The 24366-nt window shown below is 55.4% G+C and overlaps 1 protein-coding gene across 1 annotated transcript in view; it reads left to right on the forward strand.

The window, feature by feature from the left end:
- Positions 1-13416, forward strand: part of CDH22 (cadherin 22) — a 76097-nt gene extending 62681 nt beyond the window's left edge. Inside the window, exons 9-12 of the mRNA XM_064391051.1 lie at positions 1457-1578; positions 1853-1970; positions 8840-9091; positions 10503-13416. Of these exons, the coding sequence (XP_064247121.1) occupies positions 1457-1578; positions 1853-1970; positions 8840-9091; positions 10503-11041 (1031 nt within the window). The 3' untranslated portion in view covers positions 11042-13416. The remainder of the gene's footprint in view (positions 1-1456; positions 1579-1852; positions 1971-8839; positions 9092-10502) is intronic.
- The last annotated feature ends 10950 nt before the right edge of the window (positions 13417-24366 follow it).

Below are 24366 nucleotides of genomic sequence, written 5' to 3' on the forward strand. Positions count from 1 at the left end.
GGGATGGTTATCCATCTTCCTTGTGGGTTGAGGAGGGGGTGATGAAACGCTGTCATCCTCCTTCTTGCAGGAACTGAACCCTTTTTCTTCCTGCTCATTTGTGGGCATCAAGCACACACCCCGCCGCCTCCCCGGGCTCCCTTCTCACCCCACTGCCTCCCCCTTTCTCTCTTCCTGCAAGCAATTTCACTGCACCAATATGCCTTTTAAAATAACACATAGTTCTAGGCTTTTAGTCACGACTTCAGCCTCCCTCCCCCAAAAACAACTATCTAATCACCAGAGCAGCTGGTCTGGGTGAGAGGGAGTGATAACGTGAGAACCGGGTGAAGGCAGCTCTGGGGAGGGGGCTTACATTCCTGGCTAATTATGGAGCAGCGCTAAATCTCCTCTCCCCTGGGTCCTCCCCCACCTGATCAGTTGGGGCCACTATTAATGTTATAGACAAGCAGGCAGCAGAACTCCTGCCTGAGTGTGGAGAGAAGCATTAGTTCTGTCACAGGTGCAGCCTCTGGGTAAAACAAAGGAGATGGAGTAAGAGGGAGTTCTCATTTCTGGAGATATATGAGGTGCTTCAGCAAACATCAGGCCCTCCAGAGTGATTTATAATCCTGTGGCTCGGGCTCGGTGTCCCTCAGCAGTGTGTGTGCAGCTCAGTGACGCCGCAGTCAGTGGAGGTGTAAATGCTGCCCCATCCCACGGGCAGAGTGAACCCCAAGGGGGGGGGGGGGGTCCCCACAACCACTGCCTGTGGGAGGCTGGGCTGGTGGGTGCCAGGGTGAGAGGGCTGCCCTCAGTCTTACTGCGTGCCCCCCTCATGCCAGCTGGTGGACAGTGCTGTGTTTGAGTTCAGGCTGCAGTGGCAATAAAAGCCCAGTGTTAGAACAAGAGGCCTGAGTCCCTGGGCAAGAGCCTCGTGCCCCAGTGGGGCACATCTGACCCTGGGTCACCTGGGCACAGCAGGGGTGGACAGACAGATCTCACCACCAACCTGTGCCCTTAGCTGATGCAGCTGTTTCACATCCCAGCTCCATTTGCTTGGCCCTGGGATGTTGCTGCCAGTCTGGAGTGCCTATGGATCAGGATCCAGGTCAGAGGGGGATCTCACATCCCAGTTTTCTGTCCCATCTTGGTGCTGTTTTGCTGAAGCATAGATCCTGACCCTTATGGCTGGGACTAGCTTTGGCCTGCTCCAATTTTCTAGGGATAGATCAGGTGGTGTTTCAGGAGTCCTTGCACTCAGGCCAGTGGTTGGGCTTCTTTGTAGGGTGCAGTGAGGCTGAAGCATGCTCTCCAGGTGCTGCTGTACTGCAGACAGTCTGTGCCACAGGCAGGCAGAGGTGCAGTGCTGGCAGCAGCCACGATGGCCACTGGACAGATGGGGATGAGGGGGTTTGCTCCCTGATAGCAGCAGCTGTCCCTTTGTCCTGAAGCCCTGCTTCTCTTTCTGTTTCAGATAACCACTCCCAGGTGTCGAGGGCCTCTCTCCGTATCCGAATCCTGGACGTCAATGACAATCCACCTGAGCTTGCCACCCCCTATGAAGCCGCTGTGTGTGAGGATGCCAAGCCAGGCCAGGTAGTGAGAGACCCCCAGCCCTGGTCTTGGGCTGCAGACAGCACTCTGGACTAGTGCCAGCTTGCCCGTCTGTCCCCTTCTGCCCAAGAGTTTTCCTGTGCAGCCTCTGTCACAGTGGGAGTCACTCTGCTGTCCCACTGAGCCTGTCTGCAGGGCTAAAGGCTCATCCCTCTCTGGCTGCAGCCAGCGATGCTGCTGGCTGAACCCTGCACATGCGACCCTGGGAGAGGCTGTGGGAGCAGCTCTGGTGCTCACCTCTGCCTTCTCCCCACAGCTGATCCAGACAATCAGCGTTGTGGACCGGGACGAGCCTCAGAGCGGCCACCGTTTCTACTTCACTCTGGCGCCTGAAGCCACCAACAACCACCATTTCTCTTTGCTGGATATCCAGGGTGAGTCCTGCTGTACCCTTGGCCCAGCATCCTTCAGGCTGAGCAGCACCTCTGGCCATGGACAGGGAGGTGGGTTATGGTCTCTCTGTGCCAGCTCGGGGTGCTTTGGGCATGTTGCAGAGCTTCTTGTCAACCTGAAATGGTGGGACTGATCAGCTAACAGCTTGGATTTCCTCAAGGAGGCTCTGCCAGCTTTATTCCTCGCTGCAAGCAGCTACAAAGCTCCTCTCATGCTGCCTGGTTAAGCCTTTGGTATTTTCAGGGCTCTCAGTCCCTTTCTTGATGGGAAATCTCCAACCTGCCTGCAGGCAAGGAGATGATGTGGATTTATAGAAGAGCACACTCCCATTTTGAGCGTTACGATTTATTCCTCTCCAAGGTAAATCCTGGAGCGTGGGTCATCTTGGGGCTGCCATGTGGGTGGCCAGCGCTGTGCCCCTGACAAATGGGAGCAGCTCCAGAGCCCTGGGAGGCAGTGGGGCCAGGCTGTAGCCCACAGGCACAGTGGGTTCTCTGGGACTCAGCCTGCACAGCCTGATTCCCTGTCTGGGGTGCAGTTCCTCTGTTTCCTGGGGCTTGTCCTCTCCTTTGGGACAGGCAGCCAGGCAGAGCCTGTCTGTTGCTCTGGGCAGCTCTGGGGTTCTCTGCATCCCTGAGCTCAGCAGCTCATCCTGGGTGACTCAATGCTGCTGTGAGTGATGGGGTGCCAGGCAGGTTCTGCTGGCTGAGCCTGGCAGCTGTTGGACTTCGCAGGCTGCATTTGTGTAGACAGTAACAATCCAGAAAAGCAGTTACAATCCAGATGCTTCCTATTTTTTGTTGGTGTTTAAGGGGGAATTTAGGTGCTGATTGTAGCAGTAGGTACAGCGGGGTCCCCTGCAGGTACTGGGACCTTCTCCAGCCACATGGGCATGTGCTTGTCACGGGGGCCAGCAGATCACATTGAAATTCTTCTTTGGTTTTGGTTGGGTTTTCTTTTAAAATCATTCTCTTTCTCTGCTTTTGCAGCTTTGTCTGTCAAAAGCCAGGTTTAGTTTGTTCTGAGCTTATCACAGGAGCCTTCTGCTGACGTAAGATCCTGCTTGCTCAGTTTGGTTCAGCATTATTAGGGATAGTTAAAATGGAAAAGCTTCAGATGTGATGGTAGCACAGCTGGATATTGCTTTGTGTCCTGAGTAGCACAGCTGTCCCTGACCTGAGTCCCTCCCCCTCTGCTCAAGGGCAGCTGTTCAGAAGACCTTTGCTTCTTATCATGTAAACAGGCTTTAATCCTCTGCAAGATTTTGCCCCACACCCAGTGATTAACTTCCCTCACTTTCTTTGAAAAACCTTATGAAAATGTGCTTGAACACGCTGAGCTGCACCCGGCTGTCCATTCCTGCCCAGACCCTCGTGAGGCTCCCAGCTCTGGGCCAGGGTGTCTGCCGCGGCCCTGCTGCCATCCCAGAGCCACCACTGCTGTTTTGCTCGTCTGGCAGGGCACGTGGCTGGGGTGTATGGGCTTGGCAGGGGCTGCTCGGCTCCCTGGCTTTGTGTGGGGGTCCACCAGCAGTGGCCCAAGAGCTGGCCTTGCAGTAAGTGCAGGACATGTGTGCCACCATCTCCTCCAGAGCTGCTGCTCTCTTGAGTGGCATGAGGCTCTTGTGGCACGGGGTAACTCTTTGTGCTAAACGATCCCTGGAGCTTTTTGTGTGGTGTAACACTGCATAAAATGAGTAAAAGCTGGCATCACCTCCCGCCTCCTGCTCTTGGGAAAACAAATGTTGTTGCTGCAGGGTTATTCCCAGAGTGTTTGGAGACCCTCCCAGTTGCTGAGCAGCGCTGTCTTCCACAGCAAGGGGAGGTGGCAGATGGAGGCACCCCTCATTTGTAGCAGGGTGCCTTGGTGCCATCTCCCTCCCTTTGATTTCTGCCCCTTCTCCAGTCCATCACCTGCCCTGGGTACCCTCACCTTTGCCCCTGCTCTCGTAGGTGACCTTGCTGCATCCTCCCTTGTGTTCCCCATTGCTTGCCTCTCCTGCATTCACCCCTCTTCACCATGCACTTGTCTCTACTCCCCCGTGCAAATATCAGTGGTGACAAACTGCTACCACCAGCCCATCTGTTTCTTTGTACAAATTTGTAGCCAGTTTTGAAACGTGATTTATAAATATTGCTTTTGCAGCCAAGGAGTGACACTGATGGATGTCAGCACAGATGGATTCTCTAAGCTCTCGCTTAAATCCTCTCTTTTGCTTTGCACCTACTTCACTCGGCTCCTTTGTGGCACCAGAAAGCCACCACGGGGAGTGACTTGTTCTCAGCAGGGTGGGGACCAGCGCTGTTGGGGCTCCCTCCAGGGGTCCTGGGTGTGACACACAGAGCTGTGCTGGCTCTGGGATGGAGATGCAAATACCAAGGGTGTCTCTGCAGGCACATAGCTGAGTTACAGGGGACTGGCAAATTGGGCTTTTGGAATCAGCACCATTGCCTGTTGGTGCCTCTCTTCCCCTGCTTCTGCTCTGTCTGAGGGAGCTCTCACACACTTCCTGATTCATCAGACAAGGAATAAATGTCACCTGTGGTAACAACAGCGAGCATCCAGGAAGAAGATGCCCATCATATGGAGTGACTAAAGGAAGAGATGGAATTAGAGAAGCTGACCACGTTAAGATCCAACTGGTGCCATTCCAAAGGCATTCACCATCCTCTGATTCCTAGCTCGCCTTTTGCTGGGTCTTTCTGGCCTGAGAAAATTGATTACAGCAGGATCAAAGGCAATTAAAGCCTGAAATCATGTTCTCCAAGAAATGCTAATTGTGTTGGAAGGGATGGTAGAAAGCATCCAAGCCCAGCAACCTGGAAGGAGTGCTAGGTAATATGGAGTGACACATGGAGCTACTGACTCCAGGGCTCAGGGGCTCGGCAAGCAGATGTCTGAACTCTCTGCAGGTCTCATTAAGAGCATGTAATGGGTGATAGAAGATCTGAAAATCCTAACAATCAAAAGCAAAACGTTAGGATTTGAGGATTGCCTGAGGACAGAGGAGCCTCCTGCAGCCCCGCAGGGATGCCCCTCTCAGCACAAGCAGTGCAGATGCTCGTTTGACTGGGGCAGGGCTGGGGTGTGTGTGTAAAAGAGCATCAAACCTCCTCAGGGCTGAGCAAACAGCCAAGGAGCAGCAGTGCTGCTGTGGCCTGGTACCCAGAGAACTCGAGAGAAGGGAGAAGCAGAAGGGAAAAACAGGATGTTTCTTCTACCAGCTGCACCACCTGGGGCTGGAGGAGGTCTGCTCCCTTGGGGCAGCTCTGGCAGCAGTGTGCCCGCAGGCCCAGCCAGGTGCTGGTGCTCCTCCCAGAGCCAGTGTTCCCAGGCTCTGGTGCAGCACAGCAGCTGCTGGAGAAGGGGAAGACAGGTGCTCACAGGACCCTGTGAGTGGGGGAGAGGGAAGGGACATCAAAATCCCTCGTGCTCTGCTGGCGCTGTTTGAGATTGAGTTATGAGAAGGATTTATTAGTTCTATCTTCAAGGCTGCCAAGAGCCTCTTTGGAGAGGGAGTCTGGGAGACTTAATTATTTTATTATTCCTAGTGACATTAAGCTACCACCAGAGTATATTGCCTTCCCAAACTTTCCTCTTAGGGCAGTATTGATGAGTCCCTGTTTGTTCAGGTCATGTCAGTTCCTGTCCCGTCCAGTGTCCTGTTTCTCAGATGGACAGAGGGGCCATCTCCTGCCCTGTCACACAAGGTGATGTGATGTAACACAGGATAATGTCACTGCGTGATCAGAGAGAGGGCGGCAGTGGAAGCCTATGAAGAAAATGTCAAATTGTGCAGCAAGAAGGCAGTGATAGTAAAAGGTTTGGGTTGGGGCATCAGAGGACACTCAGCACAGCCGCAGCAGAAGGTGCAGCTTTGTGGGACTGGGCAGGAAACCAAGTGTGGAGACCCAGACTCGTCTGTTCAGGAAAGCTGTGGATTAACGTCTGCTCACATTCCAGTGCTGCTCCTGAGAAGCACTGCTCCTCAGCTCATCACCCCAGAAATGGATTTGGCAGGAAACTGCTGCGGAGGAAGAGACACGAGGGCTGCGGGGCCAGGGCTGCCTGGGCTGTGCCAATGCAAACAAATCTGCACCAAGACACATCCCAGAGCAGCTGCTGCGGGTCAGCTACGTGTAAAGAACTGCACCAAGAGAAATGGCAATTGTTTTGTAGGAGGTTGCTTTGGATGCATTTTCCAGGATGCACGTTCCAAGACCCAGGCAAAATTTTCCCAGATCTGTGATCAAAAGGACTACAAACACATGGCAGAGCCCTTTTTTTGGAGTATCTCAGAGGGGATCACAGAAGTTTGCGAGTAACAGGGGTGCAAATATCCAAGAGAGAAGAGTTCATGGTGGTGGGGGCAGGGGGTGGTGGGCAGGTGGTGGAGCCATTTCAGTGCCAGAGGCAGGTGGTCCCTGCCAGGCTGGGCTCTGGCTGTCGAGCCTTGGTGAGCAGTTTCATTGCTGTACACGTGAAATTTCTGTGGATCTCCCTCCTGGGAAGGTGCCTGCCATCCTGCTCAGGAGATAAAATAGAGTTTCATGATGTTTAAAGTATCATTTGTAGTTGTGATTTTTGTTGCTCCCTTGCATCGAGTTCTGGGTCACAGGGCAAACCCTCAGCCCCTTCCTGAAGCGAGGTTTCTCTGAGCAGATCTGTCTGTCATGCTGCTGTTAAATTTAAGTACCATGTTCTTTATTTTGACTTGGTGGGTGGCAATATTTCTTTTTCACTGGTGCCAGGCTGCCTAAACTGTCTGGGCTGAGCTGAGGTTGGTGCCTGCCCCTCATGCACTTGCATGTGCAGTTCCCCTTGGTTTCTAGAGACTGCTTCTAAAAATACAGCATGCCTTGTCGCAGGTCCCTAACAGGAGCTGGAGCTGGCTGTAAACAGAAGGGAGCTGCCAGCCTCCTGCTGCATTTCCAGAGAGGTTTGGTGCTACCCCTGCGTTTACACAGTGCTGAGGAGCAGCGGGGGGAGATCCCAAGCACTGTGTTCCATCAGCCCCGTGTGAGGGTTGGGCTGAGCTGCAGCGGAGGTGCAGGGCTGTGTGCTCAGGGATCCTCTGAGCCAGGATCTGACCCCAGCCCCCGGCTGGTCACCTGGCTGGTGTGACAGTGACAGCAAAAGTGACCTTCCTGGGCTGTGGCCAGAGCCTTGCTCTCTTACAGCGCTTTGGTCTGTCCTTTTTGTCCTGTGGTTTTATCCCCACTCGATCCAGGTGTCTGAGGCTTACTTTTAGCTGGACTAGCTAGGAGTTAGTCCTGGTCTCTTGCTGAGATAATGCCATTAACGTTATTTATATCCCCCTGCTACACTGCAGCAAGGAGGGGGGACAGCACCAAATGAGATCTCATTACCTTTGTGCAAACGATTAGCATAACAATAATTTTTTTTTCATAGCTCATCTTTGGAAGGCCACAGGCAGCTCTGAGATGTTGCTGCCACCACACTTGGCTCAGCCTCCTTGCACCCAGGGGCCAGTGCTCCCCTGTTCCTCCTGACACCTCTGCCCAGTTGCCATGGTGCTGCTGCCACATGCTGCTCCAGGAGTCTCAGCCACAGTGGCAGGTGTCCCACAGGACAGGAATCTGTGCTCTGCAGTGCCCTGGCTGCCACACAGAGCCTTTGGGATCTGCTTCCTGGCTGACCAGTAGATTTTCCATCCCGGCTCACCCCCTGTCCCCAGCATGCCCTGTGTGCTCTCATGCAGCACCCAATCCATACAGCAATTTCCGTGATGGCAGCAGCCCAAGGGCCAGAGTTACTGTAGATGTCTTTTCCAATGGAAGAGCTGATTCATAGAGAAAGGGGATGGTCTGGCATAAATCAGGGCTGATGAGGAGAGGCTGTAGACAGCAGCACCTTGCTGTGAGTGGGCCAGTCCATGGTTTATTAGATAAAGCCTGCAGACATCCAGCAGTGGCTTGTGACACCTGGCTCCAATTGTCACCTGCTGTTCAGCCCATCCTGCCCATGCTGCTGCTGGCTGGCAGCTTGCAGCACCCCTGAGCAGGAAGTCAGTCCCCGTGTCAGTCCCTGTTCCTGCCCTCCCTCCCTGCTCCTGGTCGGCAGCAGCTGCTCCTTGGGTTCACTGCTGGCACCGGGGCCCTGGAGGGTCCCGTGAAGTGCCTGTGATAATGGGATCTTAACGAGTTGTGCTGTGCCAGCTGAGCCCCTGAAGCGGGAGGGTGGAAGCAGATGGGGAGGAGGATGCCTGACTTGGCTGGGAGGCTTGGAAGAAGCTCTGCCTACTCCTTCAGGAGTTACAGAAGATTACAGGGGTATCTGGCCCTCCGGCTGAGGCAGGACCATTCACTCATGGCTTTTGGCTTTGGAAGAAGCAGTGTCTGCTCTTGCAGTCTCAGTGCCACCTGCAGACCCTGTCTGTTCTTGTGTACATGTCAGCAATTGATTTTTATCCTGACTCTGTGCCACTCTCAGAGGGTCTTTTGGAAGTTTTTCCCCTCTCTCTGTGCCACCTGCGTTGTTTGTCAGCGTGGTTCAGACACTCATGTGCTGCTGCTGCTCTGCCAGGCTCACTCCCAGCTGTGGTGACAGAGAAGATGCCAGGCTGGCCCTGAGGTGCTGCTGGCATGGGGAAGGTGCTGGAGTGGAGCTGGCCATGTTCAGGCACTCAGGCTAGAGGGGGTCTGCAGTGCCCAGAGCCATGAGCTGGGTCCATGTGATGGAGGAGGGGGAGGCCCCAGGCTCTCTCAGGATAGCTGCTGGAGGGGTGCAGGAATAGCTGCTGTTCATCCAGAGCATGGAGGAGCCCCTGCAGGTGCTGCAGGCTGTGATGTGGGGGTGACTTTGCTGCAGCTTTGCTTGTTCCCTGCAGACAACACGGCAGCGGTGCACACACAGAGAGTGGGCTTCAATCGCCAGGAGCAGGACGTGTACCTGCTCCCCATCTTGGTGGTGGACAGCGGCCCCCCAGCCCTGAGCAGCACGGGCACTCTGACCATCCGTGTGTGTGGCTGTGACAGCAACGGGGCCATCCAGTCCTGCAACAGCACAGCCTACGTGGTGTCAGCCACGCTGAGCCCCGGCGCCCTCATCGCGCTGCTGGTCTGCGTCCTCATTCTGGTTGGTGAGTGCCTGCCTGTCCCCCGGTCCTCCCTGTCCTCTCCCAGCTCCTCTCCACCAGCATCACGTGAATGTGTGCAGGCAGGAGCTGTGGGCACAGAGCTGTGGGCACAGAGCTGTGGGCACAGGGCTTCCCTGCATCTCTCTCCTCCCTGGTAGCTGCAGCATGGGGAGCATGAACCTCAGCCCTGCTGGGGGGATCGGGGGGGAAGCTCCCATGTTTGCCACAGCTCATGTGTGCTAGGCTCCACACAGCAGCCAGAGCAGAGTTCCCTGTGCCAGGCAGGTGTGATGCTGCCCAGCAGAGCCTGGAGAGCTGCTGGCTCACTCCCTGCCTGGACAGGCAGGAGCCAAGAGCTGCTTGCCAGCTGCCATGCTGTGCCCACAGCAGGCATCTCACAGCAGATGGGGCTGTGTGATCCCAGCGTGTGGGCAGGATGGTGGGTGTGGGGCACACAGGTGTGCTCTTACCTGAAAAGGTCAGTGTTAGAGCGTGTGTGAGTGTGTGGGCAGGATGCAGAGCTGGGCTGTGGTCAAACCAGAGTGCTGCCTGGGTCAGGACCTGTACCCTGGGAATGCTGCTGCCTGCCACTGGCACACTGGCACAAGCTTTGTTGGGCATGGGGAGCATGTGCTTGTGTGCATGTGGGAAGGGGCTCTGAACGAGGAGTGTTGCAATGCCCTCAGATTTAGCATGGGACAGTTGATGGATGCAGCTGCTGAAAGCCCTCTCTGGCCCCAGAGCTATCTCCTGGCTGGCTCCAAGGCTTGTCCAGACACCTGTGGGAGGCAGCACATTGTTTGGTGAGGTCTCTTCTCCTTGGCATGGCTCCACTCCCTGTCTCCTGCTGCATCTCCGTTCAGAAAACCCTTTCCCACAGGGTGCACTTTACACTGGTTTCATTTTCCAACGCTGTGCAAACAAATTTCTGCCTAATTGCCCAGACAAATAAAGTGCACATTGGTGCTTTAAAGGTGATGGGCTGAATGGATGATGATCCAGGACACAGCTGCGTCTCGCTGCTCAGGCTCTGTGCCATCTGCTCCACTTTCACCCTCCCAACATCTAGCTGCTACTATGAATCATGCACCCCCTTTTCCTGCAGAGCCCATCCGTTTGTCTGTCCAGCTGTGTGTTTATCCATCACTCCCTCCTGTCTCAGCAGTCACGCTGCATGGCAAGGGAAGCTCCCAGTGTGCCCTGGAGGCCAGGCAAACCTCTCTCCAAGCCAGCACACAGCAGGGCTGCTGCTTGATGAGCCTGGCTGGTGGGAACCCTCTGGCATCCTGGCAGGGCTCCCCGTGCCAGGGGTGCTGTGCCTCCACCCCTGCCAGGGAGCAGGGGTCATCCTCACCCTGCAGGAGCACAGCATCCCCGAGACCCTGCCCCCTCTGACTGTCTCTTCCTTTCCCAGTGCTGGTTCTTCTGATCCTCACGCTGAAGCGGCACCACAAAAGCCACCTGACCTCTGAGGATGACGAGGACATGAGGGACAATGTCATCAAATACAACGATGAAGGAGGCGGTGAGCAGGACACAGAGGCCTACGACATGTCAGCCCTGCGCAGCCTCTACGACTTCAGTGAGATCAAAGCTGGTGATGGAGGCGGGGGGCCAGGAGAGGGGGGCCCAGGCAGAAACCCAGCCTCCGAGCTCCATGCCCTCCCACAGTGGGTGCAGAGCCCAGACCTGGACTTCTCTGTGTTCAGAGACTATATCTGCAGGAAGGTGGAGCAGGCGGACGAGGACCTCTCTGTGCCGCCCTATGACTCGTTCCAGACCTATGCCTTCGAGGGCTCGGACTCCCCAGTGCCCTCCCTGAGCTCCATCAACACCTGGTCCAGCGGCTCCGAGCAGGACTTCTCCTACCTGGGGGGCTGGGGGCCGCGGTTCCGGCAGCTGGCAGCGCTGTACGCGGGGCGCAGGGGCGACGAGGACAGCGAGGAGTCCTAGCTGCCCCCAGCCCCGGGGCTCCCGACACCTCCTGGACTGGGGCTCCAGGCCACGAGGTCCCACACGGGCATCGTGTGCTCCTGGGCCACGCTCCTCTGCTCCTCTGCAGCTGCCTTCAGTCCGGGTGGGCTCCACACCCGCCTGGGGAGGCTGGAGAGCCCGGAGGAGCCACCGGGGTGTCCTCATCTCCTCAAAGCCAGTCTCCATTAAAGCACTACGCACTGACTTAAGAAGGAGAAAATCTAATTCAAGAGGGTTTGGAGAGGGTTTCTCCCCCACAAATTATCATTTAAATAGATCTGTTCGGTGATCCCCATCCAGGAGAGGAAGAGCAAACCGGGAGTCTTTTGTTGTCTAAATTGTTTTTGTCACTTGAGTCAGAGCATTTAAAGAGCTTTGATTTCTTTAAGAGCTTTCCTTGCTGAGGGAAACAAGCTTTTAACTTCTGTTCAGATTTTCCCCTCCTAAGTTTACTTGCTTTTTGAAGTCTTCCTTCTCGCTGCTCCCTGTGGGGCTCTCAGCAGCCCCCCGGCTGCGGGCACGGTGTTGGAGGGAGGATGCCACGCTGGGATCACATCCTGCAGAACCGCTGCTCACCTCAGACCAGGTTTCCCTTCCATGCTGCAATCACTTCACCCCTGTCTGGTGATCACAGAGGTGCTGGTGATGGGAAGGGGATCCCCAACACTCCCTGCACAGCACACATTGTCTGTGAAGTCCTGGTGTGCCCCACAGCCCCGGTGGCAGACAGGGATGTCCCACCTGTCACCGAGGCACGATGTTGTGGCCTGGGCCACAGAGCAGTTGCAGTGCTGGGGAGTGCCATCAGAACACCACCCCCAGTGGGCTCTGCCAGCCCCTCACACAGGACATGGGGTTTGCAGGGCTCCCAGCCTGGCACTGGCTGTCACCAAATGGTGTGAGCTGCACAGGGCAGCAGGCAGGATGTCAGGGCTCCCTGGCCCACCCTGGCTGGGGGAGAACTGCATTCCATGGAGGATCTTGCTGCAGGGTGCAGGAGAAACCCAGCCCCTGGCTGGGAAGAATAATTCCTGCTTGCACCCAGCTGACAGCAGAGCACCACCATCAGCAACAGAACAGCCATCCCCAGGAGATGTGTGTGAGGCCAGAACCTGCTGGCACAGCTCTGGGGACAAGCTGGCTGCAGGTTGGGCAGCACATCTGTGGCACCTCGGGATACCCAGGGTGTCCCCACCCCAGCACAGTATCCTGCAACAAAGCAGCATGAGCTCCCAGCAGGACTGCTTTGCATGTAATTCCTAAGTTTGGGAGGCAGGTGAGGAAGGTGCCAGTGGGATGTGCCATTGCTCCTTAGGCTGCAGATGATGCTGGAGGAAAGCACTGGGTGCCCAGTGCCTTCCCAGCCTGATAACACCACAGGGAAAACTGAACAGCCTGTAGAGTGATGTCCTTGCACAGCACCTCAGGCCATGCTGGCTGGTGCAGCTCCTTATCTGTTCACGTTGGGAAAAAATCAATTATATCATTGATAGGTAACTGATACTGTCTCCCAAGGCCTGACACATCCTGGGCTTGTCATTGGGTTTGTCCTTTTAGTTTAACTACAGACACTGTTTTCTCTCTTTGGAGGAGGTTTGGCTGTAGATGTACATGCGTGTCTATTTTTTTTACTCTGTGTTGCTTCCCGGCTGCTGGCCTTGTTCCTTTGGCTGCAGCGGAGAGGGACAGGACTGGCTGTGCCACAGTGCCTGCCCTCAGCTGCCCCTGCCCACTGCCACCATGGCCCCTGTGGCCTCTCTGGTCCCTCCGAGGAGGCGATGGTGCTGCGGCTGGCACCTGTGCCCGGCGTGCTGCTGGTTCACTGTGATGATGCTGGGGAGGCAGCGGGCCCTCGAGTGCCAGCTTGGCCACGCCATCTCAAGCACGCGGCACCCCGCACCTCCAGCAGGAGAACGGAGAAATCCCTCTCTTTCCTCAGGAACGTGTTCGTGTTTTCCCTCTGGGCTGCAGAGCTGAGCCCCCCGGGCACTGGCCCGTCCTCTAGCCAAGTGTTGTGCAATAGCAGGGCTCTGTCCTAGGAGATGGGGTCTGACAGGGTAGGTGTTTAGCACCCCTCCGTGGGTTCTCCCCATCCCGAGCAGCCCGTGCTCCCCGCGCATGCACTCACGCTTGCGTTTTGGTTTCTGTCCCACTGTAAATACGGGAGGAGCGCGGTGCCAGCCCCCCCTGCCCGCCCCGCAGGAGGAGCTGGCAGCTGCCACCGTGCCTGATGGACTCACTTCGGGTTTGTTTCTCTACCCAGATGAAATTAGAAGGTTGATTTCCTCACCCTTGTTATTTTTTTTTTCAAGGTCTTTCTAGGACCCGGAAATAAATTATTTCCTTGTCGTCTAGCCTGAGTCTTATGTGCTTTTTTTTGTCTTTTTTTTACTTTCCTTACATTGCCCTGTCATTATGGTCTCTTTGGTGCCTTCCACGAGGGGCTGGGTGGCTGATGGGCCATGGCACAGCCAACCCCTGCAGCATGTTCCCACTGGCAGGATGCTGCATCTCTGGCTTCTTCCCATTTTTCATTGAAATGCTCATCAGAAAAAGCTTCTTCAAGAGAAGGGTCATTTTTTCTCTCTGAACTTGAAAAAAATGAAAATGAACAATGAAAAAAAATGGCCTTGGTTTTCTCCATCCCTTTCAGGAGAAAGTTGGCTTGTGCTTTGAGCAGCCCAAACCATTGTATGATTCTGTAATTCTTGATGGATTCGGTACAGCTGAGCATTGTCAACAGCTTTGGTACCTGACCCATTCTCATTTTGGTGATGCTGTGTGTTACAGCAGTGTTCAGTTACTGGCAGCAGCTAAAAAACCCTCCTTCAAACTCAGGTTTAATACTGAAATGATGCAAATAAATGACATTCTGCCCTGACCCCAGCTAAATCAATTGCTGGTGGTTTCCCTGATGGCCAGGGGCTGGGGAAAGATCAAGGTGCTCATGGCAAAGAAGCGTGACCCTCCCTGGGCCTGGACAGCCTCACTGGGGTGGCTGCAGGTGCTCCAGCACCCATCAGTGTGACAGTGGCACCCTGTGGAGGGGTGGAGCAGGCACAGAGAGAGGGGACATGGCCGAGCTCAGTGGTGGCCTCAGTGTAGGTCAGCAGAGAGGACAGGCAGACTTTAAACTGCTCCACAAAGGAACAGTCATTTAAACAGCACCATGCAGTCCTGGCTCCAAAACAGGATTAGTGTTCCCCCAGGTCTTTGAGTGTTTCCTTATCCTTCACCATCCCCTTGTCTCCACTCCGTCCTGCTCCCTTGATTATTCACTGAATGTTATGGAAGAAGCATCTGGTGACCTTTGATGACAGCAGTTAGTGGATGCTGTGACAGAAGGGGGAAGTCTTGAGGCCGGAGGGTTTTCCAGAGGCACAAGGTGTGCTGTCACCTCAATGTCTGTGCAGTTTTCCTTCTCACACTTACAGGGAGTGCCAGCCTCGAGGAAGCTTTCTGCCAGCATCACCATTAATTGCACCATTAATTGCCCCCTCACAGCAAGTCTGTGGTCACAGTGCTGTGGTCACAGCCACCTGCTCTGGCAGGTCTGGACACTTGGCCCCTTGCTGTTTGCAAAGAGCTGAGTGTTTGTAGCCGAGTTTCCAGCCCAGGTCCTTGGCAACAAGAACTCTCATCCAGCTGCAGCTCTCCAAGTCCTGCTGTCCCACTTCAGGCACCCAAACACTTTGGGATTCTAGAGGCTGGGGTCTGGAGTGTTCTGGGAACTCCACATTGAGGAGGAGGAGGTGTCTGCAGTCTGTGCTCATTGCAGTGGAGGTGACAAGTGCCTGGCATTGAGTGTGAGCCTGCGCCATATTGTGGGGAAATGGAGAGAGCTCAAAGCAACAAATTGCCAGTCAGAACCAGACCCTTCACTACAAAAGAGGAGGATTATTGAGAGCTTTGATTGCAGAAGCATCTGTGAAGACGCTTGAATAGCTCCATGGCTCCTCAACACAGCCCCTTCTGAGGAAATTCTTCTATGGCAGCTTCTCTCTCTCCAGCAGTTGCACAACTGCAGAGACAGAGTCTCCTTGCAGAGCAGGTAAGGGCAGGTCCCTCTCCTCCTCCTTCTGCAGGAGGGGAAGCCAGTCCTGCTCTGCAGATGATGCTTCTCACCACATGGGACGTGACCTGTGGCTGTCTGGTGGCAGTGCTGGCCGAGGACAGTGGCACTTGCCACATGTTCTGAACGAGTCCTCCAGGGCTGGTGCTGCTGTGTCCCATCAGCCACGGGCTGCTGCAGCCCCTTTTCCATCCCCAGCACAGGGAGTCTGCATCAGTCACCTCCAGTGCCTGCACTGAGCCATGGCAAGCTCCAGAAGGCAAGGTGTCCAGGTCTCCTCTAGAGAGGTATTTGCAAAAGATGGATGTGATCTGCTGGGATCATTAAAAGGAAGTGAAAAAAGGGCAGTGATACCTTCATCCCCAGGAGGAAAATCCATCTCTGGTAGCTGAATGTAGCAAGGCTGTGTCAACCTCTACCTCCCGTTCCCACTGGCAATATCTTGCTCTGGAAGGTGATCCCTTCTGTCCCCATACCCTCTGAGGAAGCTGCTTTATCACAGAAAGCTGACTCCTTTTACCACCTCCACCACAGCTAATATCCCAGCCCCCTACATCCTTTCATTTACCCAGCCCTTGAGCTGCTTTCAGGGTTGGTGTGAGACTCTCCCTGTTCAGCAAAATCTGTTTTACATCTCTGCCCTGTGCTTGGTGCAGGCAGCAGCTCTGTCTTGTCAGGACTGTCTTGCTGTCACAGAGCTCTGGTTTGTGCTCTCAGCTTGGCTGTGGCTCTGCTGCCTCCCAGCCCATCCCAGGAGTGCTCCCAGTATCTGGAGATGCCCTGGCTTTGTGCTCAGCAGCAGCAGTTCTTGCTCCCCTCTTCACTGGTGGGAGCAGAGCAGTGTTTCCAGGCAGCTGTCTCAGCTCTGTCACCACAGCCACAGAAGTTGGAGAGAAACAAAATCACTGAATTTCACTTGGCCCTGGAATTGTGCTTCTGGGCAGTCAGTGGGGCTGAGACCACCCCTCACTGTCTGGAGCAGCCAGGGCAGTGTGGTGCAGAGCTGGTGTTCCTGCTGCCAGTGGGACTGTGTCCTCTTGGGGTGCTGGAGCCATGCTGAGCAGCCAGGCTGGCCATCATCTGTCACTCACACATCCCAGCCTGGGCTTTCTCCAGCCTCACAATTCCTTTCCAGATGCGTGTGGGTTGCAGGACTGTTCTTCAAAACTTTTAGGGAAATACCTTTGGCTTTGCAAAGCTGAATCCAGCACGGGTGGGCAGTCTGAAGCAGTTGGGATACACAGCAGAGCACAACCAGGGCTCCCCACACAGCAATCACACAGCCCTGGCTTTCCCTGGGCCCGTCCCATCCCACCTGCCCTCACCAACTCTGGAACCCAGCTGTGAGGGGTCAAACCTGGCATTCAACAGCACGACACTGGGCAGCATGAAAGGGTGAAAGCAGGAGCCCAGTGCCTTGGTGTTTGCCTCCCCTGGGCTGTGCAGTGAGCCTCAGCATCCACCCAGCCCTGCTGCTGCTGCTGCTGCTGTGTGTGCCCATCGGCCCTGGCTGGGAGGCCGAGTGGTGATTCTCAGACATCCCTCATCTGCAGTCAGTGACAGCAAGTGTTTGTGGCTCAGGGTTGTTAACTGCCCTGTCCAGCTACACTGCAGGTTTATAGACACCCATTTTTCATCTCTCTCTCCTTCGCTGCTGTGGAGGAGCTGCTCAGGTGAGCATGAATTGGTCCAGCTGCTCGCTGGGGAAAGAGCCACCAGCCATTTCTAAGCACAACACATCCCCTTAGCTTGTGTTTTAACCGTGGTAATTCGTGGAGTTTTAATCCCTCTTGTTCTGGGGGAAGCACGGTTGCCATCCACCCCGGCAGAGCAGCCCACGGCAGCCTGCACCCGGTCAGGAGTCACTCACCTTTAGCCAGGAGCCAGGCAGCTGTTGAAATCCCTTCACACTGCACGCAAATTAGGCATTGAAAACACTCATTACAGGCAGCATGACACGCCTTCATTATTCCAGAATAATTGTCTGAAAAGCTCAGCTCCCAGCACAAGCTTCACTTGGTGCAGGAATGTGATAAAAAGAAAACAGGAAGTGCAATCAATGCTTGTAATCCTTTTAAATAAAAAGGTACTTGCTAGTAGCTGCCAACATCTTTAAAAAGCTGTGATTTCCCCGGAGAGAGCCCTTATCAGCTATGACTGCGTGTCATTCTGGCAGTCTGTCAATCCATCAGACTTCAGTGCCACTGACATTAAGAAGCCAGGCGTTAAGATTATCACATTTACCCGTAATGTAGCACAGATTGTGTTGACATTTGGGAAGTATTCCACCACAGGAGCTATTTGACTTCAATTCTTTCTTCCCGAAGAAAAAAACGCTTTGAAATACTCGAGGGCAGGAGCCTGCTCTGCCTGCAGCATGGGGAGTGGGAGGAGAGTGAGGGTGCACAAGTGGTGACCCGGGATGTATCCCAGGAATTCTGCTCTCCTGTCCTTTGGCTGCACCTGGCATGGAGCAGGCAGGTATTTGGGTTGGCTGAGGAGGGTTCCCCTGTGCCCTGCCTTGAGGCAGCTGTGATTCAGTCTCCATGGGGACCCAGAGAGCAGCACCATCTGCTTGCACCCCCTTCCTCCTCCTGGCACTCCTCCTCCTGAGAAGGCCTCGGCTCTGTCCACAATGGAGAGGGGGATATTCCAGTCTAGGCCATGGAAACAATGGTAAACGACCTAAAATGAACTGATTAATCTCTTTAAATAATTGTGAAGCTGTTTTCCAGAAAAAGTTAATCTACTCTAAATGGCTTTGGTGTTTTTCTTGGGCTCCAATCAATATGTGGTCGCTTGCTTTTCATGCGTAATTCACAGTAATTGCAAAAGAGCATTTTCTGAAGAAAATGACACTCTGCAAGCAGAAATGCAAAAAGACACAAGGACCAATTGTCTTTAAATCCCAGCACAAGGCATGCTGTCAGATATCCTGGTGAGCTGGAGGTGCTTCAGCATCACAGCTCTGTGTCCTAGGTTCTTCTCTGGGAAGCTGCTGGAGGTGCTGGAGCGTGTTGTGTCCAGATGGCTTGATTTGGAATCTCATCTGCTTTCAGGTCTGGCTGCCAGGGCCCTGGCCTGTGGACCCCTAGCCCAGCAGCTGCACAGAGAAGTTGGCTGCAAGAGTACAAGGTTAGGCAGAGACACATCCCTTTCCTGTCGCTGCAGACATCGCTGGGATCAGCCGTGCTCCTTGCCAGGCTGTCCCAGCCAGGGCTGCACACAGCACTGCCCATGCACAGCAGCACCCAGCCATCACCTCTGGGGCCTGGGGTGACTCCTGTGTGCAGAGCTGGTGCAGTCCAGTGCAGATCACACCCCCAGCTCTGTCCTGTCTCTTCCATCTCCTGCTCAAGTTTGCACCAACCAGGCTCGCTTCATCCACGCCCAGCCTCGAGCCATGGCTGCCTGATGGTAGGACAGGCATCCCCTTCTAAAGTGTCCATTGCCTTTCCATCATGTGCTGTAAAACCAGAGCATAATTTTCCAGGATGTCATTCTAATTCTACTGAGAAAGCTTATTACTTGTGATTTACCCATAAAAAAGGCCCGGTGACTTATGCTGGTGTGTCTGTGGGTTTGCCCATCAATCCATCACGGCAGTGGCAGGCTCTCCTCAGGGCAGGGGGAGCAGATCCAGGGCTGAGGTGAGCATGCCACTGTGATTGACACGCTGCTTTTACCGGCCATAAAGCCTCTGACATATTCCTTTTGGCTGGCTGCGGATCCGCACTGCTGAGCTCCAGCACAAATGTCATTAAAACATGTTCTACCCATGGTACCTATAAATAATTGAGGCAGCAGGTCTGCACTGAGCTCTGTGCCGCAGCTTTCTGCTCCTCCAGAAGGAGATGACCTCTCCTTCTCCCACTCACCGTCTTAGACATGAAGGGGCACCTGGCACTTGTCCCCACAGTGATTTCTCTGCTGCGTTGGCAGGCTGTGCTGCCAGGGCTGGGGGTCTGGGCTGCTCCCTGCAGGGAGGTGAGTGCAGACCATGGGGCTCCAGACCCTGCCTTTCCTGCCTCTGCCTGGGGCACTGCCACGTGTGGATGTGTGGGGAGACCCTGGCACGTGGGTAGAGGAGCCCAGTGATCTCAGGGACCCAGGAGCAGTTCCTGGCTGTCTCAGCCCACCACTTCCCAATCTGTTGAAGTTTCCAGAGCTGCCCAGGGCAGCACCTGCAGGTGTCCCTGTGCCAGCACATGGCCAGCACAATTAAAGCTACCTGAAACAGTTTAATGTACTCAGATGCATTTCCGATACTGTCACTAAATGTGTGGGAAATTCACAATCCGTGGCTGAGAGTGCTTGTTGCTGCTGTGGCCTTGGAAGCACAGTCTATCCCTGAGCACAGCTTTCCTCACTCACCTGGCCATGAGTAGTGGGATCATCCTGTCCCCTGTGAGCCACCACGGTGCAGTACCTGCCACCCCTTCTGTTCACCAGCCAGAGCACTCCAGCCCTCCTGCAAGTCCTGGCACAAAGGGCAAGTGCAATCCTTGACTGGGGCTCCTGCAGGCCTTGAGGCATGAGCTGTGGGCTGGCAGATGAGCTTGCAGGCAAGGCTTACCTGTGTGGGATACTCATGGGACACCCATGTGGGACACCTGTGGGGGACATCAGCAGGTTGCTCTGTCCCTGTGGAGAGGGACAAGCTCACACCTCCAGCCCCCTACACCTCCCATCACATGGTTCTGGCTCCCTTCATGCCCACGAGCAGGTTTTTTCTTTCCTTCCTTCTCATGACAGCCACCAGCTCCCCCGTACCAGTGGGAGTCATTGGCAGGCATCACGCTGGGAATGTGCACTGTAAATATGGAGTGCTGATATCCCACTTGGCCATGCTGGGAGCAGCAACCCCAGACTGACACTGTTCCCCTGGCAGCTCCCACCCATCAGTGTGACCCTGGGTGCTCTTTAGAGCCACAGGCTCGTTCCTGCTCCCTGGGTTCAGGAGGGCACAGTGCAAGAGAGCTGTGCTGTGGCCACACACATACAGGGATACATCCACTGCCCAGCACAGAGACACACGGAGCCACAGCAAGGTGTTCTGGCAATGGAGGACGCACCTCCTGCCCCAGGGACACATCCTGGGCAGCAGGGCTGAGCGTGGCTGCCCTGCCCTTGCACACACATGTGCAGGGTGCTGGGCACGTGCAGAGGCAGGTGCTGCGTGCGTGTGGAGCTGTGCAGCCATGCAGAAGCATGCGTGTGCTGAGGCAGAGCTGTGCTGTGCAGCCCGTGTGTGCCCTGACAGATCCTGAAGGTGCATTAAACAGCAGCTGTCGGCTCTTCCCGAGCACAGCGGTAACACAGTTGGGACCATTGTGATGTCTTCTTAATTTAAACTCGTGTTGTCTCTCAGCCACGTGCTAATGAGGGCTAATGGGAAGATCAGCTTGCTGTTTGCCAGCGTTGCTGTGTGCATTGCCATGGCCCTGTCACTCCTGCAGCCTGGCTGTCCTCACTGCCTGGTGTCTTTCCCTGCCTTGCTGCTCTGATGGGAAGAGGGACTCGGGGTCTGCTCCCCCTGGGGCTCAAGTGGCATGTCAAAAACCACTCCACCAAGCCAACTTCTCTGACCACAGAGCAACAGGACTCATTTGGGGAGCAGAGCCTCCTGGTGCTGTCCATGGGCAGCCCCCAGGATCTCCAGGGCTCCCTTGCGTCACAACAGTCCCCAGAGCTCGATTGGCCCCTGTGGCTGGGACACCCACCGTGCTGCCACATCCCCTCTGCAGCCCCAGGACAGCCACATGACCCCTGGGACCCTCCTCTTGGAGAAGGGGCAGCCAGCTACTCATGGAGTCTGTGTCACCTGTTGTGCTGCCCTGCTGTGACTCGGGGTCTGCCCAGGGTACAGCAGTCACTGGTACCCACAGGAGTGATGGTTTGGCCACCGCTCAGTAACTTCTTGTCACCTGCGTGCCCATCCTGGCTCACATGGCCGTGGTGCTGCTACCTGGGGACACGGCAGCTCTGCATGGGATGTCCCTGCTCCACAGGCCTGGGGCCCATTATCCCTCTCCCTGTGCCTGTCCCCTGCTCTCCCTGCTCCACAGGTGCCAGCTGCACAGCAGGACGCTGTCCCAGGGCTGGTGGGTGCCAGCACAGACCCTCTGGAGCAGGAGTGGAGCACAGGGAGCTCCACGGTGGCAGCATCCCCGGAGCTGCTTCTCCCAGCACTAACCCACACATTTATCAGGATTAATGAAGCGTGCCACAGACGGATTGGGGAGGCAAAGAAAGCAGCAGAGCCAGAGGCAGCGGCTGGCAGCAGGCAGGAGGGAGATGAGGGGTGTGAGGGTCAGTGAAGCTGGCCAGGGCTGCACAGGAGCAGCACACCTCCCTGGGTGTGTGCTCCCAGCTTCCCACATGGACACACAGGAGTGCTCCTGTTAGCTCATCATCATGCACACAGGCATGAAGAAAAGAGAGACAGTCTTACCAGAGATCAGCCAACAATATTTGAAAAAAGCCATTGAATACTAACACAGCCACTTATGCCATATTTGCATACTTGCTTAATAAAAAATTATGGCCATTCAAAGCTCAATCATTAATTACCCAGCATATTTTTGTTTAACTCCCTCTCTTTTTTATTACAGACTAAGCTGTTTTCCTGCTTATTCAGCAAAAATTCCCTACTCTTCCACCAGGATGAGGCATGCAATAAATATGTACTTATTAAGTGTGCATTACAACTGCACGAGCTGGGAGAAGTAATAACAGGCCCAACATAAAGCTGAAGTATTTATGCATGTACCTAGGGCCACTTTAGCTATTTATTTTCACAAAGAAATTAAATTAGATAGTTTGATAGCTCTCAGTGTGACTATGGTGGGAATTTACATAGGCCCCAGCCTGTCAGGTAGGGATGAGTTTGAAGGCACAAACCCACGATGAGGACGAGCTGCAGACACCCTGGCAAGCCAGGTGTGCTGGGCAAGACTCCCTGCCAGGAGGGTCAGTGCCCAGCCAATCTCCTCTGCTGGGAATCCCATGGGGACACCAGGCAGGCAGGATGGACACCAGGCAGGCAGGATGGACACCAGGCAGTGAGGATGGACAGCAGGCAGTGAGGATGGACACCAGGCAGTGAGGATGGATTCCAGGCAGGGAGGGTGGACACCAGGCAGTGAGGATGGACACCAGGCAGTGAGGATGGATTCCAGGCAGGCAGGATGGACACCAGGCAGGCAGGATGGACACCAGGCAGTGAGGATGGACAGCAGGCAATGAGGATGGATTCCAGGCAGGGAGGATGGACACCAGGCAGTGAGGATGGATTCCAGGCAGGCAGGATGGACACCAGGCAGTGAGGATGGACACCAGGCAGTGAGGATGGACAGCAGGCAATGAGGATGGATTCCAGGCAGGGAGGATGGACACCAGGCAGTGAGGATGGACACCAGGCAGGGAGGATGAGGCTGCCCACTGCTGGGACCACAAGTGACTCTGTGGGAAAAACACAGCGGTACGGTGTCCTTGGAGAAAAACCGTTGGGATGTGAAGAAGGGTGAATTTTCTCAAGAAAATTGACTTTTCAAACCCTTCTCACTTGAAAGAATCCCAGCGCCTTTGTGAGTGTTTAACGCCCACTCTCCAGAGATGCCTTTGACAAGAGATGTGACACCTGCCCGGGACAGGAGAGGGGATGGGGAGGGCAGCGCCCCCCAGCCCTCACCACCCTGCGGGAGGCCCCGCAATTAGTGAGCGACCTGATTAGCGCTGATTGATTGCGCACACGCCGCCTGCAGCGGCGAGAGCTTGCGGTGCTGCCTGCGGTGCTGCCTGCAGTTCTGCAGCTCTGCCCCACCGCGACCCCGCACCAGTGCCACCCCTGGGCACCGCGGAGGGCACCAAGCCCGGGGCTCTGAGCCTGCAGGGGACACCGAGCCCAGGGGCCATCTGCCTGTTCACATGGGGCTGGGACCACCTGCAGCACGCCCTGCTCCCCAGGGAGTGGCTTCCCCCTGTGCTTGTCCCCTTGGTGTCTGACATCCCCCTGTGCCTGTCATGCAGGTTCCTGATGTCTCCGAGTTATTAAAGATGGGATTTTTAAATAGCACAGAGGATGTACAAGTTTTGCCGTGTCAGCACGGGGGAGTGACAGGAGCTGCTGGGAGCCAGCCCAACCCCGGCAGTGACAGTGTCCTTTAATTACAATTGATGACCTGGCGTCTCCCTTCCCCAGTGCTCATCAGCTCATTGCCTCGCAGCAGGACAATGGGACCCCAGGCCCTACCCAGCCGCTCCCTGAACCCATCACAGCCTGCTCTGCTCCTCCAACTGCCCACATTTTATCCAGGATAAAGGAAACTTTGGCAAGGTGCCTTCCCAGGAGGCAGAGGCATCTCTGTGAAGTGCCCAGCGCCTGCCCATCCACGTGTACGAGGCTCTGTGGTCCTGGTCATCCTGTGGCCTCTGGCAGCTGCTTCCAGTGAGGGCTTGTAGAGAGAGCAGCAGCTGCCAAGCACGGGGTGGTGTTTGCAGGCAAAGGAGTGAGAGGAAAACTGCCTCTGCCCGGGGCATGGCTGGGGTGGAGGCACGCGAGCCGCGCGCCGGGGCCGACCGTGGATGTGCCAGCTTGCCAAGAGAAGTGTGAGAGCCGCCTCTCGCTGGTGGAACAGGAGGGAGCACAGCTCAGCAATTACAGCACAATTAGCTCAAACAGCAGGTTGATTGTAAATTGCAGCTCTGTGCCAGCTACAAGTACGGAGCGAATGGCTGGCGGGAGCTCTCCCGCAGCCCGGCTGTCTCTGCTCGGGTCTGAGCCAAGCAGGACGTGTAGGGCCATGGCCCACAGCATCCCCCGTGGGGTCTCCTGGCACTTGGCCCCACAGCCTCCCCCTCGAGCTGCTGCAGACACAGGAGAGCTGGTGAGGAGCCCTGTGGCCTTGTTAGTACAGCTCCTCTGTGGAGAACTGCCCGGAGCAGCTCTGCAGAGAGGACCTGCTGGTCCTTCTTGGGGCCACAGGGTATCAGAGCCATGCTGCCTTCCCAGAGCATCCCTTGCTCCAGAAGAGCTCCTGGGCCTCCCCTGCTCTGCTGGAGCCTGGACTGCACTGGCTTAGAGCCCAAATGAGCAGTGCCACCCATGGGTCCCCAAACCAGGTGTGCAGGGTGCAGCAGCCTTGCTGGAAAGTGGGTAGTTGTAACATTCCTCCTGCACCCTGTGTGGGGAGCAGCCTTGGGGAGAGCACCTCTCAGAGGGGCACCCCCA

Source organism: Passer domesticus, chromosome 16, assembly GCF_036417665.1.
Source record: "Passer domesticus isolate bPasDom1 chromosome 16, bPasDom1.hap1, whole genome shotgun sequence".
In the NCBI taxonomy this organism is placed as follows: domain Eukaryota; kingdom Metazoa; phylum Chordata; class Aves; order Passeriformes; family Passeridae; genus Passer; species Passer domesticus.